Here is a 19895-nt window from a genome sequence, read left to right as displayed (position 1 = left end):
ATTTTTTAATTTTTGTTGTCTATTAAAGACTTCTATTTATCTACGTGGTATTGTCACGATTTCTACATGCACACCTATTTTAAAAACTAATGTTATTTATTATTTTAATTTTTTTCATTCTCTCGTTATTTTAAGATATAGTATTAAATTATTATAAATTATTTATTATATTTCACTTATAAATTTAATATTTAATACTACATAATAAAATGATAAGAATAAAGATAATGAATAAATTTTTTCTATTTTAAATTAGTATTTATTTGTAATTTTGTGTTACAATTTAATGCTAAAGCTATCATCCAAATCCATCACACTTCTCTCTTTTCTAACAGAATTTGATTACCTCATATGAGTCTTACCTATTAGATTCGGTAACTTAATATAATCCCTAATTAAGATCCTATCCCTCAAGATGCTTGTCACTTTTATTTTCTTTTTTTCTTTTTTATTTATTTATACAAACTCTAAATATATAAATTTTATGGACGCTATTTATTAAAATATTGATCCTATTATAAAAAATTATGAAAAAAGTACTTTTTTTTTTTTTTTTATAATGAATTCCAATTTTTTACAAAGAGTTTGCCCAAAACTTACATATTTAATAGTTGTACTGTTGAAATCATTACTTCTTTTTGTATGTACATGCATATGTATGAGCCTGAAATCCCTTAATAGAGAACCCCTATGAGTTGGCTCAAGTAATAAAGCCTTGAACTTGGGGGTCTGCTCTCCACAGGTATAAGATTCAAATATCTTTGGGTGGAGATTTTTCCTTAATTATCCGAAGTGTACTAATGAAAAACTCTTTATCGAGGATCTATGTACTCCCGAAATTAGTCAATACACTGTTCCCAAACTCCAAGTTCCAATAATAATAAAAAAAAATCCATTAATAGAGGATAAATACAATCGGACACTTTTGGAAAAATACAAATTATTCTCATAAAATAAAGAGTAATAAGATACATAACTTTGAATATTTTTCTACTCACCGTTCAAATAACTGAATACATATGACTTGAAATTATAGATGTAAGTTGATCTTCTCAGACCATTTAAAGATGTCTGAGTAAACCCGATCACCTCCCAAGTCTTCTCCGGTAGCTCCAGCTGCCACCCTCAAAACATCCTCAATTAAGGCAAAATTCCCCATTATATCAACATGGGCACCACTTTGGGTACCCCGGCCCTCTAGCAGATTGGCTGGAGGAGAATGATCGTATTCCCTAATGTAGGTTCGAATCCCTGAAGGATTAAATCTGGTTTTCCCACGCCAACCTTTGGCACACATGAAGCCTGCACTTAAAGCAGGCACGGTCTCATCACCTTCAACAGTGTAGACTCCGTCTTTCAGACAGCCCTCTTCATCTTCACTACTGTCAGCTGATGTATCGATCTGAAATGGAATGTAGCATTCTGTAGAAGAAGATAACTCATAAACATATGCTCTTTCGGTTGGGATGCCAACTCCATACATTGAAAAGATTTCCATGCCAGGAGCATTTGGTAATCTGCATAACCAAAGTGGGATTAACATTTAGATAAACTAACTTCAGTGTCAAATTGTCAATGAACATTGACCAACCCCCAGAAATCTTTTTCCTTTTGAGTAGCCACAGTAGGCTAAATTGAGCAAGCAAACACAGAGATCAGCCAGGAAGCAAAAACTGTATACTCTTGGCAAAAGAAAAAGGAATACAACGAAAATGTGAGTAGAGTGAACTACCGATAATGTTCCGCTAAGCTATCTGTCGTTAGGACTACAGTGTGCCATATTGGTTTAATGGGGTAAACAAGAGCTGTAAATCAAGACTAAAATGAAAAAGGCAAACCTTACTGAACCACTTCCTGTGCAAATCATAACAGGATATTTGTAATCAGCAACCCACAAAGATTCAATCTTGTATGGTGACCATTATAGTAATTTAGAATTATTAAATCCCACTTAAAGATTTATTTCTTTCTGAAAACAAATGCTCCCGCATCCTTGAAACAAAAAATCTATCACTAAAAAACTGATTGAAAAACAAAAAAAGATTCACAAAAAATGAACAGGTGTTGGTGAAGGATTATAATCCATTCAAGCTACTTTTTAAATTCACTAACAAAGTTTTAGTCGTTAAATAAGCATAACATGCAAAAGGGGATGCACCATATAATTGAGTATTATAACTGACAAATATATTCTGAAATTGTCCCAAGGTCCCACAAATAAGAGGTGGCATAAAAACTCAAAACAAAAGGAAACAGAGATTCTTACCTAGTCTCCAGGGGATTTGACCAGTATTTATAGTGTTTGTACTTTGGGTCGTCCAAATTGTCAGCAATTCCATGAGAGAAATGAGCACAGCCACGTGCCATCATTTTCGGTGCAACAAAATGAAGCAGATCTAAAACTGATCCGGCAGTGTAAACTTTATGTTCTGCAACAGCTCTGACACCCTCAATTCCCATGTCATGGTATTCGGTCCACACATCACGACAGGTATTATTTGCAAAATTACGACCCTTAATAGCATCCTGCACATCAACCAATAGCTAAAAAACATAAATGTAATGGTCTTGAACAAAATAATTAAAAAAGACAATTGTTTCTTGAGCAGTGAGTCAGCATTAAGCAAACCACATAGCAGAATTAATTAGTATAAACTGGGGATAATAATCCATCTAGTTTACCTTTGAGAAGAGAAAATAGCGTATAAAACATTTATGCTTATTCAGAAGGGAACCAAAGGCAAAGTACAATTTGTCCTCCTCTCTTTGGTTTGACTTTCTGTACTAGTTTTTACAAATTTCTAGGTGTAAACTTCGGTAGGCCCCAGTTAAACTTCAAAGATAATTTTTCCCTGCTTGCTATCCTTCCTCTCATCATCCCCAAATCATGTGAGAAAGGAATAGAAACCTTCCCTTCTTTTTCACATCCCTAGTAAATAATCAAACAAGCTAGAGACTTCAATATCAGGGCATGAAGATATAAGTTGTTGCTGAAGTTTGCCCTGGACTATTGTTTTCACCTATAAAAAAGATTGTAGTTGAAGTGCATTCTGCTTCCCATAATATAACTTTTAATTGGAATATTCAATACTGATGTACATGTTGACACCTGATGAAAAAATAGATGATCTTCTATCACCGTGACACAAAATGACAGACAGCTAGAGACATACTTGAAGCATCTAGAGCAATAATCTTCCTTGAAATTATATTGAATAATTGACTTTGAATGATTCACGAAATTACTGGTATATGTGGACAGAGAGCCTACACATGATTTGGATTAGAAACTCACAAACATTAAAAAAATTTCGTTTAAATTAGAATTACCAATTTATTCTTAAATTATAACGATTATAAACATAAAAGGTGTGTGTAAGTGTGTATTTGTGCTTACATATGCACATACATACAAGGACCAACTCCAAAAGACTCATGATGAGTTATTTCACTGTCTCTTTGAAACTATCTTATTCGCTATCTGTTCTTTGGACTTCTATAAACACATAAATCCATGTACATGCAACCAACGCAACCCATAAAAACAGCATACTTCTCCATCCTAATTTTATAGTAACTTTTAGCTCAAAATCTCATCCCTTATTATCAAGTTTGGGCCCCTAGCAAGATTTTCAACCTCCGAATTTCTAAATCTGAAGTATCTTTAAATCACGGAAAATGAATTTGGGAGAAATGGTTGATTCATATATAATAATATATAGCCTTACCTGAAATTCAATCCTCACAATCTCAGATGATTTTGCCTCCGCCACATCTTTACCAAATGAGATCAACCTTCCATAATAAGCACTTTTTAGTTGGGAACCCAGACTTCCAGTCTCATCTTGTCTTGCCACCTGGGTATCATTGTTTATTTGTCTTCTCTTGCTAGGAACATGGCATTCCTCTGGTGACCAGTCAAGATCACCCCATATGGTTTCCCCACCTTTTGGAATCATTGACATGGTCGAATCCCATGTGCGGGACATCTTCATCACATGTAGCAATGTTTGACGCCGGAACATATCATTATCCAAGAAACCTGGTGCTATGGCCCTGCAGTTTTTAAGCATGAAGAGAAATTTTACTTTTCTAAGAAAGACAATAAGAAAAGAAGGATAAGAAACCAAACAAATTAATATGAATTGGGAAATTAATCCAAGGAGATCTGCTGTCATTTGTATACGGCCAATGTTAGGAAATTAATCAAAAAAATTTATTTACATCAGCCATAGCAATTAAAAAAGTCACATCCAATGTACACTACAACATAGAGAAAGTAACTGATAAAAAAAAACCTGGCAGCTGCAATATCCTTGGCTTCAGCAGAGAAAAGCCCTGCTACAGCTTTTGGAACACCCAAAAATGGTCCACCGATGTTCATCACTGCCTTTATATGCTTAGAACACCAGTCTGGTCCTCCCCCTCCACCCATTGGAGCTGGTGCCTCAACCCACTTCAAAAAATGCAGAAAATACAATGCACCCATTGAATGGGGAACTATAACTGCCTTTTTCCCACCACTGGTAGCAACCATCAGCTCTATCTTACTTTTTATCTGACTTAGTGTTTGGTCCCGCACCTGATTAATTGAGTTCAACAACAATGCCAAAATCAGTGCAAGTAATAAATAGAATATTGGAGGAGTAAGGCTCCCCTTAAAGTGTCTTTTTTTGTTTGGCTAGCATCTCACGGGAAAACTCTGACTATTAAGAAGCTGAGAAGGCGCGGCCTTTACTTGACAAATTGGTATTTCATGTACAAACATGACAGTGAGTCAGGGGATCACCTACTTCTTCATTGTGAAGCAGTTAAGGCTTTATGGGATGAAATTTTCACAAGACTCGGTATGGCATGGGCAATGCCTAAAAGGGTGATAAGAGTTACTGGCATCCTGGAGAGGAATCTGGGGCAATGGGCAGATCGCGGCTATTTGGAAGATGGTGCCTCTTTCTCTGATGTGGTGCACTTGGAACGAGAGGAATAGTCGTTGTTTCAAGGACAAGGAGTGCACACCGGAAGGGTTTAGGGACTTTTTTTTATCATACCTTGCTACTTTGGGCTTCTTCTATTGTATTGAATGGAACTTCTTTTAATGATTTCTACACTGCTTTTAGCAGCCCTTAGCTTGTATTTAGGCTCTTTTGTATACTCCCTGTGTACTCAGGCCTTGCCTATTTACGTGGTTTAATTATATCTCTTCTTACTTGTCAAAATAAATAAATAGCATATTGAAATGAAAACATAGGTTCATAATCAATAAAATAACACAGTCAAACAGCAGGAACATGGTTACAATAATACCTCAGTGTTTTGAAATGAGATTCTCCAATCATATGCAGCCATATACATGTTCTTCTCCTCATAACCAATGTGAGCCAAATTAGCAATTAAAACCGCCCACACAAAATAGCCAGGAGCGAAATAATCAGCAGCCACAAGTCCAGTGACAGGCCTAACCCTTATACCAAGAGGATCCAGGCCCGTTTCATTGTCCAATGACATGTGCTCTACCCAGCATAAAGGCCTGCAATTGCAAAAGGTCCAACAGAACAGCAGGAATTATTTTCGCCAAATTTTAGAAGAACTCATAGAAGTTCAAAAGTAAACTGCACAACAAATTCTCAAGGAAGTTGGCAATGATATCCAGTGGGAACTAGAAATGGCCATACCTAGATACACCAATTTTCATTCTAAAAGAAACTAAAGCTTAAAATGTTCTAGTCCAAATCTGCGAACCCCATATAGTGCAGCCCCAATATGAACAATTTTGGCTCTAGAAGACTATTAAAACAGCTGAGATTTTTACTTATCAAAAAAAAAAAAAAAACAGCTGAGATTTTCTACCACTTTTACTTTAAGAGCTATCTTTTATGACATCATGAATTTGATTAAAATAATTCGTGTTTACATGGGAAGTGATATTAATCCTCTTGATGATTTTAGTTTTGACCATCATCTACCAAAAACATTTTAGTTTTAACCATCATCCAGTACACACATGAGGCAGTTTCTCCAATATAATTTAGAGAAACAAGTTCTCAACTAAAGTCAATGGGAAAAAATCTTCTTTTTGCCCTATTATTGTTTAATTGAATAAATTAATAACAACATAATTTACCTCTGCTGGCAAGTCTTTTAGTGTCTAATTGCATCAAATAGATGATTCACAAAGATGGATTTTTATGCATGCCAACACCATTTGAACATTTCCACCTATCCTTGTCATCAACCACCCATCTTAGACGCTATTACCAAACAAGATAGGTTGTTGTTAATCAACTACTTGTCTGGACTTAACTAATTGCCATAAAGAGGGAACAAATAGAATTGACAATCTACTATAAGAAGGAGAAATAAAAAAGAAGTGAAAAAATAAAAAACATAACCAAGGCTTACTACCACTAGCCATATCAAACCAGTTCTGCACGCACTACCCAGAAGGGAAATTTGCTTAACGTTCAACCACTTACAACAATGAGTCCCTCACTCACCACCGAAAATGGAAACCAGTCGACTCCTAACATACCAACTAAAATTGGGAAGAAAGTGTTGCTCCGGAATACTGAATAGTTTTTCACCTTCAAAATTACACCACGAAATCAAAAATCCACATTTGCATCAAGCACGACGGCAAACTTCAGAATCACAAAACCGATCAATGGAATTACCTTTTATACACTTCGCCGAAGGTACCGCCCCAGAGGCGCTTCCGGAAGAGCCCGTCGGCACAGGGGTGTCCCTCCCACAATTCGAGCCCACCAGTCACGATCCCGGGCACGAACACCACTGGGTGCTTTGCCGTCAGCCCCTCTTTCCTCAACTTCACGCCGGGCGGGTCCGGCATCGGCCCCGTGATCGCCTCCGTCACGTACTGGGGGAAAGAGGCAGGCATGGCGTTGTACAGAAACAACAAGAGCCACCAAATTGTGCAAATGCAACCGATCAACCAACAGCAGCTGTCCACGCACGACCACTTGCCCTTCTCCTTAGCCTTCTGGGCCTTCGATTTTTCATTCTTCTTAAGAAGTCTCCTCTTCTTGCCGTTCTCTTCTTCTTCTCCTTCTTCGGATTTCTCGTTCCGGTTACCGGAATCGGAACCAGAATTCTTCTCAGCTTCGGCGGGTTTTTTTCGCCGAACCAGAGACATTGCAGTGATTAACCAAAGCTTTCTTGAATCTGAACTTGAATGAAGTACTTGGTTACACGCCGTTCGTCTCACTGGGAAATCACAGATTCTCCCATAGGCGTATTACGGTGTGAAAAGAGGAAAATGCTTTTCCAGAGTTAGAAAAAAAAAATTAAAAAAAAAAAAAACAGTTTTATTGATTATTTATGTCAGAATAAACGGATCAATAGGCTATATGCAGCTGAAGAGACCAGAAGGTTTGACGCCAACTGCCAAGTGTTAAGCGTTAAGCGAGTTGTGTTGTTTTAAGGCCGAAGGAAATAAACTTTTGCTTCGATTCCGGGAAGTGATATATTTTTCAGGGAAATAAACGGCGGCCTAGGATTTGAGACCATTTGGTAGCCGTTGATTGGTGGGTGATGCAAGTGGGCTTGAGTGGGTCCGAATTTCAGATAACGCTTTTGATGGGATTGGTTCTGGATAGATCCAGTTTGGGATTGGGTGGATATATTAAAAGTAAATAAAGTAATTATAATTATATATTTTACATAATTATTTTATTAAATTTATTTAAAAACTTAAAAATCAAATATTGAAATTATAAATTTATGGATAAAATATATATATTAACATATGTTGGTTGGAAAGAGAAATAAACAAGGGTAACGATACCCTAACGTTGGTTCACTGCTCCTTTACCACTCATCCTAAGTGGACTATTTTTTATTCTAAAAACTGATGAAAAATGGTAAACTTATTTCTAATTAACAATTTGTATACATTTATGTAATAAAATAATATTATTTTAAATTTTATTTGATTTTTATTTTGATTTGATATGTTAAAATATAATAAAAGAATACTATTATATTTAAAATTATTTATAAGTTGTGATTGGATTGTCAGTTTATCACTATCTAAAACTGAATGTTTATCCATAAAATTTAATGTTCTTTTTCACTTATATTCTCTCTCTATATGTCAGAAGATGTGAAATTGATGATGTGATTTTTGCAGTCAACACAGTATAGAAAAATTTTACCTCACGCCCAAAATGAATTGCTTTGCAGCTCTGCTGCTTCGTTTCTTCTCTCATCTGCTCTCTATCTCTCTCAAACCAAATCTAAAACTTTTCGTTTCTCTTACCCCACCGTTGAACGGCGTCGACCACAACCCACTTGCCCTGCCCAACCCAGCCTAACTCATGAGTCCATACGTCAAGCCCATAAGCTCACGAGCCCAACCCTTCAGCCCAAAGAGAGTGAGCCCATCCAAGCCCAGACGTCAAGCCCACCTCTACTATGGTGAGGATATTTCTAGCAATTGTGATTTCTGTCTGTCGTGCCTCCGTGGTGCAGTTCTATGATACGAAAAAATGAGTAAATTACTTGAAAATTCTAATATGTAGTATGGAATTTATAGACACGCTCTTGCAAGCATACACATTAATTGAATTTGTATATCATGCACTTCCTGTATTTGAGCAAAGTTCTTTACTTTAATTTGGTATTATCCTTCTTATTTGTGGCAATCAAACTTATTTTCAATAATTAATTTAAATAAATTAGGCTTAATTGCTGCACGCATAGCCTATTTTAACTTTTTTAGTTGGAAAAGTAAAATTTAATATTAAAAAAAACTATACTTTACATTTGAAATAGTTTTCAAGATAAAGACAATTTTTTAACAAATAATGATTTTAAAAGTTAAACTATCTGATATTATTCAAATCTTGAGATGTTGAGTCTAATTATTAGACTAATCCTTTATCACTCTAACATTGTCATTTTAATTATGAGAATGAATTAGATTTATAACATAAGAGATGTTTTCTTTTTGACCAATAAAAAAAATGCAAATGATAAATGTATAACTAAAAATTTGTTGCTATGAGGTTCAATGGTGATATATAAAAAAAAATGCATTGGATGTCTTGATGACTATGTAGATGGAATTAAATGTTGGTGATAAGAATATTGTTGAAGAGCCAAAAGAGGGAATGTCATTTTCCTCAGTTGAATAAGTAAGGGCATACTATACGAAATATGCAAAATAAGTTGGTTTCGGAGTGACAAAGCGAAGTTCCAAAGTCGGAAATGATGGAAAAATAAGATATTTCACGATTGCTTATGACCATCAAGGCACGTCTACAAGCACATCGTCGAATATTATTAAACGAAGACCAATGGAACACAACAGATGTAAAACAAAGATCAATGCGATATTGGATTCTAAAGGTGAATTTTGCTTGACCCATGTTGTCCTCGAGCACACTCATGCCCTCAGTCCTGGAAAAGCAAGATATATTAGATGTCAAAAGAGATTGGGTGAGCTGTTGAAGAGAATATTAGAATACAATAATATGACCGGCATTCAATTGAGCAAGAATTACAATTCTTACGTCGTTGAGGCGGGAGGATATGAGAATTTGATGCTTGGAGAAAGAGATACACGTAATTACATATGTGAGGTCAGACTACTTCGACTTGGGTTAGGAGGAGTCAAAGCATTACAAAACTACTTTGCTTGTATGCAGGCACAAAATAATAGTTTCTATTATGTCATGGACTTTGATAATGAAACTAAATTGCGCAATGTATTTTAGGCGGATGCACGTAGTAGAGCTGCGTACGAGTCGTTTGGTGATGTTATAACTTTCGACACGATGTACTTGACCAATGCATACAAAATGTCATTTTCTCCTTTTGTGGGCGTTAATCATCATAGTCAATCAATTCTTTTTTGATGTGGTTTGATTTCTGGGGAGGACACAGATACGTTTGTATGGTTATTTGAGTCGTGGCTTAAGTGCATGAATGGTTGTGGTCCAAAAGCCATTATAACAGACTAAGATAAAGCTATGCAAAATGCAATTGCTAAGGTGTTCCCTAAATCTCGACACTGATTTTGCTTGTAGCATATAATGAAAAAAGTTTTCGAGAAATTTGGGTCACACAGTCAATATTGGCATCAAAAGTTAACTACACAAGTATTTGTTTTCCATGATTATTTCTTGAATGTTATGTTATCTCATTCAATTATTATAAAAAATAATATTTTTTATTTGGGTTGTTCACATAGGTGTGTTTATGACACATCGACTTGTGATGAATTTGAGTGTTATTGACTCCTTGATAGTTTTGATCTAGATGATAATCCTTGGCTTGAATGGCTATATTCTGAACGTCATCTTTGGGTGCTAGCGTATGTAAGGAATGTCAATTACTCAGCGAAGCAAGAGTATAAATGCGTTATTTGATGATTATGTAAATTCAAAGACAACACTAAAACAGTTTGTAAATCGATATGATAATGCACTTAGGCGCAAGATTGAGAATGAGCTTATAGCTGACTTCAGTTCATTCCACACACAAATTTCATGCATAACTTTTTTATGGCATTAAGCGGCAGTTGCAAGCAGCTTATACAAATGCAAAATTTAAAAAAGTTCAAGAAGAGTTAAGATGGTTGATTTATTGTTGTGCATCAAAAGTTCGAAGTGAATGAGGGATGTTTACATATCATGTGGCCGACGAGATCCAAATTATGGATGGGTTTAAGAAAAGTACAAAATATGTTGTTGAGTTTAACCAAGAAGAGTGCGAAGCGAGTTGCACATATAAGTTGTCTGCTTTTAAGGAAATATTGTGTAAATATGTCATCCGTGTGTTGACACTCCATAACAAAGAAGAGTTGCCTACAAAATACTTTCTTGACAGGTGGATGAAGGACCTGAAACGAGATTACACACTTGTCCAAAGTAACCGTGATAACCTAAGTCATAGTCCAAATGCACACCGAACTAATAAATTGAACAATACTTTTTACAAGATTTCTTCAACTGCAGGCACCTCAGATGAAGGTTATGCAAAGTCAATGACTAAGTTAAGTAAGTTGAAGTTAGAGTAGGTTGATGATGTCCAGCCAGTGTGTGATAATCGTTCAGTTGAGTCATTAAGGATGACAAAAGGGTCTGACAAATTAAAAAGTCATGTAGCTACACGTAGTAAAGGTAGGCAAGTTTCTAAGAAGAAACAGTCCACGGCTGAGAAGGCAGTGAATGGGTTGAATGCAAGGAAGACTCAACGAGCTCAGGTAAGTTAGGTAGTTTAGGTATTTTGTATTTTGAAATTTAATTTTGTAACCTATTGACATTAATTATACGTCTTAAAATTATGAGCAAAAGAATTGGCGCCTAGATAGAACAACTGTAGGAGATTTTACTCACCTAGCTTGGCGGAGCATGACTTCCCTATAGCCTCAACTCCTCAATCGACTATGGTATTGTTTGCAAGTATTGTTTATATAAGGTGATTCTTCGACGATGTTAATTGTAGATTTCTTCTCTATTCTTGGTAGGTACAACCATCTTTTCAACTTTTAGACGATGATATCTCTTGTTGTACTCCTACATATCAAGATGTAGACGTCGATATCCGTACGTATTATATTGTAATACTTATTTATGCTGAATTTAAATATTACTCAAAATAATACATTCATTGGTTTAACCATATAATTAATGCAGGTTTGGGATTGTAGATCAATTCTTAAGCTATATTGGCCAGACCTTAAAATGGTAGACTAAGTATAAGTTACAAGGTATATATATTAAGATGTTTGATAGCGTAAATTTGTTGCATTTTGTGATAGGATAGTGATGAATTGCACAGTGGCAGTTTTGTGCTTATTTGTTGAATTGTTAACTTTTTGCATAAGAAATAATGATTAATGGCTTGCTTTTAAACTTGGTAGGTACAACCAACTTTTAGACAATGATATATCTTGCTTTGCATTTTTGCTATCATGAATGGTTTTGCATTCTTTTATCGTGACTTAGAAGAATGATTGTGGTTTTGGTGATTTTTAAAAAATAGGCATCAAATTCATGAACTTTGAAAATAAAATTTGAAGAGCTCTAAAAAGCCAAGTGATTGTTTTTGACTTTTTTCTTTTTCTATTTAATGTAAGATGAGATATTGCATAATGAAAGTGTTGTAATTTTGCAATTTTGTGTATATGTTTTATGTTAGTAGTTATTGGGAGATGAAAGTAGCAAAATGAATGGAACTTTGAAGATGCAAAATTGGAGTGTTGATTTTGGGAGTCTGGGACTCCAAATTATTTTGAGCATTTGTAACAATTTGGTGAAAATTTGAGTATAACCAATCAGTTGAAAAATTAGCCATTTTGTAATCATGCTTTTAATGTTGATAATGTTATAATAACAATTGTATATTATTGCTGATGTTATCTACATATGATTCCATTGCATGATATGCAACAGTGCACGTATGCACCCAAAAGAAATTTATTATGCCGCCCATGAAATCATGAAATGATTTAGTCCAAAATCTATTGAATAGAACTTTGGTTTTGGAGAACATCTCGCTGCATGTATATTCTAAGTTCTTGAGGTTTGAACAACATGAAATATTCTGGTCGTTAGCCACCCACTATCTTGGATGGTCAATTATTGCTTTTTATTTTTTATTTTTATTTTTTTATGACAAAAGAATTCATTTCAGATCGTAGCATCATATAGCACATGTTGCCTAATTTGGTTGTGAATATTTCTCGATTCTTTACACTTCCACATTTTTCTCCTCCCCCCCTAAGGTTCTCCCTTCTCCTAAACAAAAAATAAATAAAAATAATAAAAATAAAAAATCTTGCTTCAAAACGTGGAATATTCACAATCTACATTTTATAACAACTTCCAAGCAACTGACATAAGTGAAATTAGAAAACATTGTTGTTAAAAACAAAAGAATTGGAGATGCCTAAAGGAAGATGAGGATAAAATTTTGAGGCATGTGCTTCCAAGTGAATATTGTCAAGTACTCCACCATAATTTGTCAAATACAAAGGCACATTAAGAAGTTTACTTTCCTCCATAATATTACTCAAGTTTAGAATTTACTATACATATCCACAAGTCAAACAAAAGGAATAACTTCTCCCAATCAATAAAAAATTCCACATATAAAATGGTGGTAGCCCACTGGAAGACGATAATTTTTCAATCCTCATTCTGATCTACATCGATATCGCTAACCACAACTCCGTATAGGTCCAATTGTGTCCTAGTGAAACTATTCGACTGTGTTCCATTCACCTCAACCATCTGTGCACATATATCAATATTTTAGAATAATAAAAATGATCTTAGGTTGTATTAGTTCAATCAATTTAACCATAAACAAGTTTTAACAAAAAGGATTACCATCGCATGTCAAATTGTTTGGTGCCGTTTAGTAGTCTTAAGACTAGTACAATTTCTGCTACTGTCTCCAAATCCAATATAGTTCCTTGACTTAAGCTGGAAAAATCAAGCTCCAAAACAAGTTTTTTAATTATATTGACGTACCCCAGAATGGTAGGTCCAAATGAAAACATGAACTACATATTTCTAGACTACTAGACTCATTTCTAAAACCTTAAGCAACATTTATATTTCTTTTTAATGATTGGCTAGCTCAACTCAATTTATGCATCTGAACAGACAATGCTCTACAAAATGAACTATAGATATATGGCCAAACAATGTACCAGATTACAACATAAAGACTTCATCCACAAATATATGGCCATAGAGTTTATACCATATACAATTAATAGTTTTTATGGTATCTAAAAATTAAGTCCTCAATATAAGGACTACATTCACAAAGAAAGAAAAACAAGATGGAAACAATATATATACAAGTAGCATCCACAACATATACTTTCAATGGTTTTTATCAGAAATTCACTTGGTTAAACAAATCATATTCCTCAATTGATAACCAATTTCTGTTTGTCACCTAGTGTTGGATCTAAGGTTTTAAATTTTGTGTAATTATATATCTACATATTGATTTTAATGATAACAGATGAATTCAAAAAATAAAAGAATCTCAAACTCAAGTTGTCTACACAATAGAGTCAAGTACATTAAGAAAATAAGTATGAGCAAGAAGAGAACAAATTCATATTAAAGTCATAGAGTAATGTTGTAAATCTCTTAAAAATTCGAAATTAGGATTAAGGTTCAAAATTAATATTTTTGGGCCGAAGCGGTAAGTACTGCATGTTGCCTAGTTATTTTTGGGCCGAAACAGTAAGTAATACATGTTATGTTATAAATAGAGTTATGTTAATGTCTAAATTAGATAAAATCCCCTATGAGCTTTGGAATGAGAAAAAGTCCAACATTGGTTACTTTCATGTATTTGGATGCAAATGTTTTATTTTGAATAACAAGGATAATTTAGACAAGTTTGATGCAAAATTTGATGAATGTATCTTTCTCGGGTATTCTACTAATAGTAAAACTTATAGAGTATTCAATAAAAAGATTTTGACTGTACAAGAATCTATGCATGTAGTATTTGATGAATCTAATTCTCCACTCTCCAAGAAATCTATTGATGAAGAAACATGATGTATAAATTACACAGAAAGTCTTAATCTCAACAAAGAGAACACAATAGAGGAAGTTCAACATGGAACCATCAAGAAAGATCATCAAAATATAATACAAGATGCAACCAAACAGTGAAAATTTGTAAAAGATCATCCAGTGGAACAAATTTTGGGACAACCTTCACGAGGTGTAAGTACTCGATCATCTTTTAGAAATATTTGCAATCATACTGCTTTTCTATCTCAGATTGAACCAAAAAATATTAATAATGCACTTCTTGATGAATCTTGGATTTTAGCTATGCAAGAAGAGTTGAATCAATTTGAAAGAAATGATGTTTGGACACTTGTTCCTAGACTCAAAAATCATACTATTATTGGAACAAAATGGGTTTTTAGAAATAAGAAAGATGAGTCCGGAGTCATTACTAGAAATAAGACTCGACTTGTACCCCAAGGTTTTAATCAAGAAGAATGAATCGATTATGATGAGACATATGCACCAGTCGCAAGATTAGAAGCTATTCGAATGCTACTTGCATATGCTTGTTATAAAGATTTCAAACTTTTTCAAATGGATGTTAAAAGTGTTTTCTTAAATTGTTTTATAAATGAAGAGGTATATGTTGAGCAACCTCCAGGTTTTGAAAATCATATTTCCCCAAATCATGTTTTCAAACTCACAAAAGCATTATATAGACTTAAACAAGCTCCTAGAGCTTAGTACGAAAGACTCAATAGTTTCTTGATTGAAAAATGTTTTTTAAGAGAAAAAATCGATACAATTCTTTTCATTAAATATGAAATGATGATATTTTTTTTATTCAAATTTATGTTGATGATATAATATTCGGTGCTACTAATGAAAATATGTGTCAAGTTTTTACTAAAACTATGCAGGAAGAATTTAAGATAAGTATGATGAAAGAACTTACATTCTTTCTCGGATTGCAAATTAAGCAAGTAAAAAGTGGGACATTCATCAATCAATCAAAATATATTAAGGAATTACTAAAGAAGTTTGGGATGGAAAGTGCTAAGGAAATTGGAACACCAATGAGCCCATCAACTAAACTTGATAAAGATGAATCTGGTAAGCCAGTTGACTCGAAAATATATCGAGGTATGATTGGTAACTTATTATATTTAACAACCAGTATACCAGATATTATGTTTAGTGTGTGCTTATGTGCACGCTTTCAATCATCTCCAAAAGAATCATATTTTTAATTGCAGTTAAGCGCATTATTAGATATCTTAGTGGTACAATTAACTTAGGGTTATGGTACCCTAAGCACACATCTTTCGATCTAATCAGCTACACAGATGCAGATTATGCTGGCTGTAAAATAGATCGAAAAAACACTAGTGGAGCATGCCATTTCTTAGGTCATGTACTAGTTTCTTGGTTTAGTAAAAAATAAAATTATGTTGCATTATCTACTGCTGAGGCAGAATATGTTACTGCGGGTAGTTGTTGTGCTCAAGTTCTCTACATGAAGCAACAACTCGAAAATTTTAAACTCATGTATAATCACATTCCAATCAAATGTGATAATACAAGTGTTATAAATCCTTCAAAGAACCTAATACAACATTCTAGAACTAAGCATATTGAAATAAGATATCATTTTCTTCAAGATTATGTACAGAAAGGCGATATAGTACTAGAGTTCACAAACACACACGATCAGTTAGCAGATATTTTCACAAAACCTTTACCAGAAGATAAATTATGTATGATCAGAAAAGAAATAGGTATGATGCATGCTATGAATATCTCTTAAAAGATAGACCAGAGTCAATAAAAATAGATATAGATTTTTTTAAATACTTTTAAATAAACTTGAGATTCTTAGTCTCATGTTTGAGACGCTCATTCTCTTCATATAATATCATGTCATTCTTATCTATGGGAACCGGCAAGCGGAATGAAAAATCTAATAAAGATTTCAACTGTTTATTCTTCTGTTGAATGATTCATTCCCTTGTGTGAGACTCTTGAACAATTCGTTGAAGTACAACAATTTTTTTTTTGAACTTTTCAACTTCATGATTTCTGGCTTGTAGCCGCTGGGAAAAAGCAACAATAGAGGAATAGTAGCAAGTCCCAAGACTCACCAAGTCATAAAATAGCATCAAAATCTGACTTATTAGTCATATTATTATTTTCTTACTGCAACATGGCACCAATGGCAGCTGCAGAAAGGACAGGAGGTTGAGGTGCAGAATGCCTCATGGATGGATCTAGAAAAATGTTAGAAGAATGAGCCATTGAAAATAGAATAGAAGGCTTAAAACGAGAATGTTGAAAGAATGCAGATGAGTTATAGAGATAAGAAGAAAACCTGATGCGGATTGGATGAACTTTAAGACTGATTTTATAGAGATAGCATAAAGAACCAGACGAGTTATCATCCAAGTCAAAGAGCAATGTGATTTCTTTTTTCCCGATCTGTGAAAATGACATTTTTTAGAAACTCGGAGCCTTCAATCACGTTTGTCAACAATATCAAGCGATTTTTTCAAATCTCCAGCCACACTTGTCGGGTCACGGACGGATCCAATTTTTTTTTCAACTATCTACAGTTTCTACTAACGCATCGTTTTTTTCAGTACATTTACTTGTTGCAGATCCTTTTTAATGATGCCAAAAGAAGGAGAAGTGTTAGACTAGAATATTAACATTGTTTGAACTGCTAAACTTATTATATATGTTTGGAATTATATTTATACTTTTGCTTGAAAAACTAACGTACATTCTCAGGGAGAGCTTAAGTATTAATACATGTTTCAGATTCTATCAAGTATTTATCATCATAAAAAATGGGGAGATTGTTGAACCCAAGATTTCAAGTTTTGTATAATTATATATATACTCATGGATTTTGATGATAACAAATAAATTCAAAGAATAAAGGGGTCTCAAGCTCAAGTTGTTTACACAATACAGTCAAACACATCAAGGAAACAAGTATGAGTAAGAAGGGAACAATTTCACATTAAAATGATAGAATAATGTTGTAAATATCTTAAAAATTCAAAATTAGGATTAAGGCTCAAAATTAATATTTTATCATAAAATATTAAAATACATTTTCCACATGTGCATGAATTTTTTAAAAATTAAATTTGAAAATTTTGAAAGATGATTGACTGTCATCTTTTACATGTGCATACCTTGATTAAATGGTTGAATTTTGAAAATATTAAAGATGATTGATTATCATCTTTCACATGTGCATGTTTTATTTGAATATTTTCAAAAGTGATTGATACTTTTTTTGACTTATGCAAAAGGTAGATGATTTTGTTTGAAATATTTGAAAGTAAAGTGTGCTCCTTTTATCATATGCAAAAAGTAAAAGATTAGGTTTGAATTTTTTGAACAGTAAAGTGTGCTTCTTTTATCATATGCCAAAAGTAAAAGATTAGGTTTGAAATTTTTGAAAGATAAATGATGTTGTCTTTGACAATTGAAAAAGAATGACATTTTATTTGATTTTTTTGAAAAAGTGAATGATGTTATCTTTGACATGTGAATTTTTTTTAATTTGAATATGAAGTCTCATATGCTTATAAATAGATCATTTGAGAGTTTCATATTTACAACACCAAGAGCATACAACATTCATTCAAAACTTTTATTCTCTCTTCTCTAAGCATTGAGCCTTAATTCTTGTTCATTTTTAAAGATATAGTTTGCGCTATATTGTTCTTATTTCACTCATTGAGGAGTGTTTTCTGATAACCTACCCACTATCAGCTCTTGTATCAGTAAAAGGGTGTGTATAACCCTTGTGCGTGTAGAAAGTATTCTATACAGGGAATAGTTGAATCACCACGTGTAAGGTGATTGCAAGTGTAGAGGGTGTCCTACACGGATCCTTTGTAGCGGTATTGTTCAAAGGTGTAATAGGTTTCTATCTCCACCTGAAGGAGGTTGAATAGTAAATTTTGGGTTCCTCAAGGGGTAGCTTGAGACGAGGACGTAGGCAGTAGGGCCGAACCTCGTTAACATACTGAGTTTGCTTCTCTCTTACCCTTACTCTTTATATTTATTACTGTTTCGTATTTTTTTTATATTTTATATTATATATTTGATTTATAATTGTTATTTTTTTAAAATACAACTCAATTCACTCTCCTCTTGTGTTAGTCATCTGGGCAACAAAAACCATGAAGATTAAATTTGGAATGGTGATTCAAAATTTGAGAGGGGCACAATTTATGAAAAATCACATCATTACGACGGAAGTTTCAAATTAAATGAGAGAGAAGCATTCAGTTATAATAAGCATTCAATTTATGAAAAATCACATCATTACGACGGAAGTTTCAAATTAGATCCCTCGCTGGGAGCTACTGCTCTCGGTTTTTTGTTTCTTAATAATTAAGAAAAATTTGTTTAATATTATTATGAATTTGTTTAATTTGTAAAATGTTTAAAAGTATAAAAATGATATGAACAACAAAAGAAAAAAACTTTTAAGCCTAGCGGGAGCCGCAGCGGTTGCTGTAGAATGCTCCTTATAATAAAGAAAGAAAAATGCTGGATGCAAGCGCCGGGTGTAACCGACTTGCAGGCAGCGTGCCTACATCATTTAATAAAACAGTGTGTTTTTCATCGATTTACTTTTTTGCTCTCCATTTCCTTCCATCTCTCTCTCTCTCTCTCTCTCTCTCTCTCTCTCTCTCTCTCTCTCTCTCTCTCTCTCTCTCTCTCTCTCTCTCTCTCTCTCTCTCTCTCTCTCTCTCTCTCTCTCTCTCTCTCTCTCTCTCTCTCTCTCGCTCCCCCTCCCTCCCTCCCTGTATCTCCATCTCTGTCTGACCTCTTCCTCTCCCACTCCATCTCATTTCCTCCTTCCTCTTCTTCTTCATATCGTAACCCTAAATCCATCCATTTCTTCTCTAACCCTCGCCTCAAACCCTTTCTCTTTCCCCACTCGTCAGCGTCGACAGAAATGAGGCCCAACCAAACTGTGGCGTGGATGAGCTCTTGGCTGTGTTGGGGTACCAGGTGAGGTCCTCCGACATGGCCGAGGTTGCCCAAAAGCTCGAACTGCTCGACGATTTGATGGGTAATGCTTGGGGAGATGGCCTCTCTCAACTCACATACGAGACCGTTCATTACAATCCCTCCGATCTATCAACATGGCTACAGAGCATGCTTTCCACCCGCTCCTCTCGACGATTCTCTACTTGCTCCGGCTGAATCATCCACCATCACCTCCATTGATTTTGATCAACAAAAAAATATTAATCACTCCAGAGTCTTCGAAGATTCATCTTCTTCTGCTTATGATCTTAAAGTTATTCCTGGTAAGTCCATGTATAGCCAACCCCAAAGCCATAGCCA

At 34.3% G+C, this 19895-nt stretch overlaps 1 protein-coding gene across 2 annotated transcripts; it reads right to left on the bottom strand.

Annotated features, from left to right (window-relative positions):
• Window positions 1-839: 839 nt before the first annotated feature.
• On the bottom strand, window positions 840-7466 carry LOC122300922 (phospholipid:diacylglycerol acyltransferase 1-like). Of its 2 annotated transcripts, none has more exons than XM_043111911.1 (6): window positions 6672-7466; window positions 5305-5527; window positions 4299-4582; window positions 3729-4056; window positions 2267-2544; window positions 840-1517 (listed from the first exon to the last, which is right to left on the bottom strand). In XM_043111911.1, exons 1-6 carry the CDS (start codon window positions 7148-7150, stop codon window positions 1031-1033), a joined length of 2079 nt encoding a protein of 692 aa, XP_042967845.1. In that variant the 5' UTR covers window positions 7151-7466; the 3' UTR covers window positions 840-1030. The 2 variants fall into 2 exon arrangements, with proteins under 2 accessions (XP_042967845.1, XP_042967846.1); XM_043111912.1 differs by having other exon boundaries at window positions 2267-2526; window positions 6672-7464.
• Between the last annotated feature and the right edge of the window lie 12429 nt (window positions 7467-19895).

The sequence above is a fragment of the Carya illinoinensis genome, chromosome 2, assembly GCF_018687715.1.
Source record: "Carya illinoinensis cultivar Pawnee chromosome 2, C.illinoinensisPawnee_v1, whole genome shotgun sequence".
Classification (NCBI taxonomy): Eukaryota; Viridiplantae; Streptophyta; class Magnoliopsida; order Fagales; family Juglandaceae; genus Carya; species Carya illinoinensis.
This window is presented reverse-complemented; position numbering and strand designations above follow the sequence as displayed.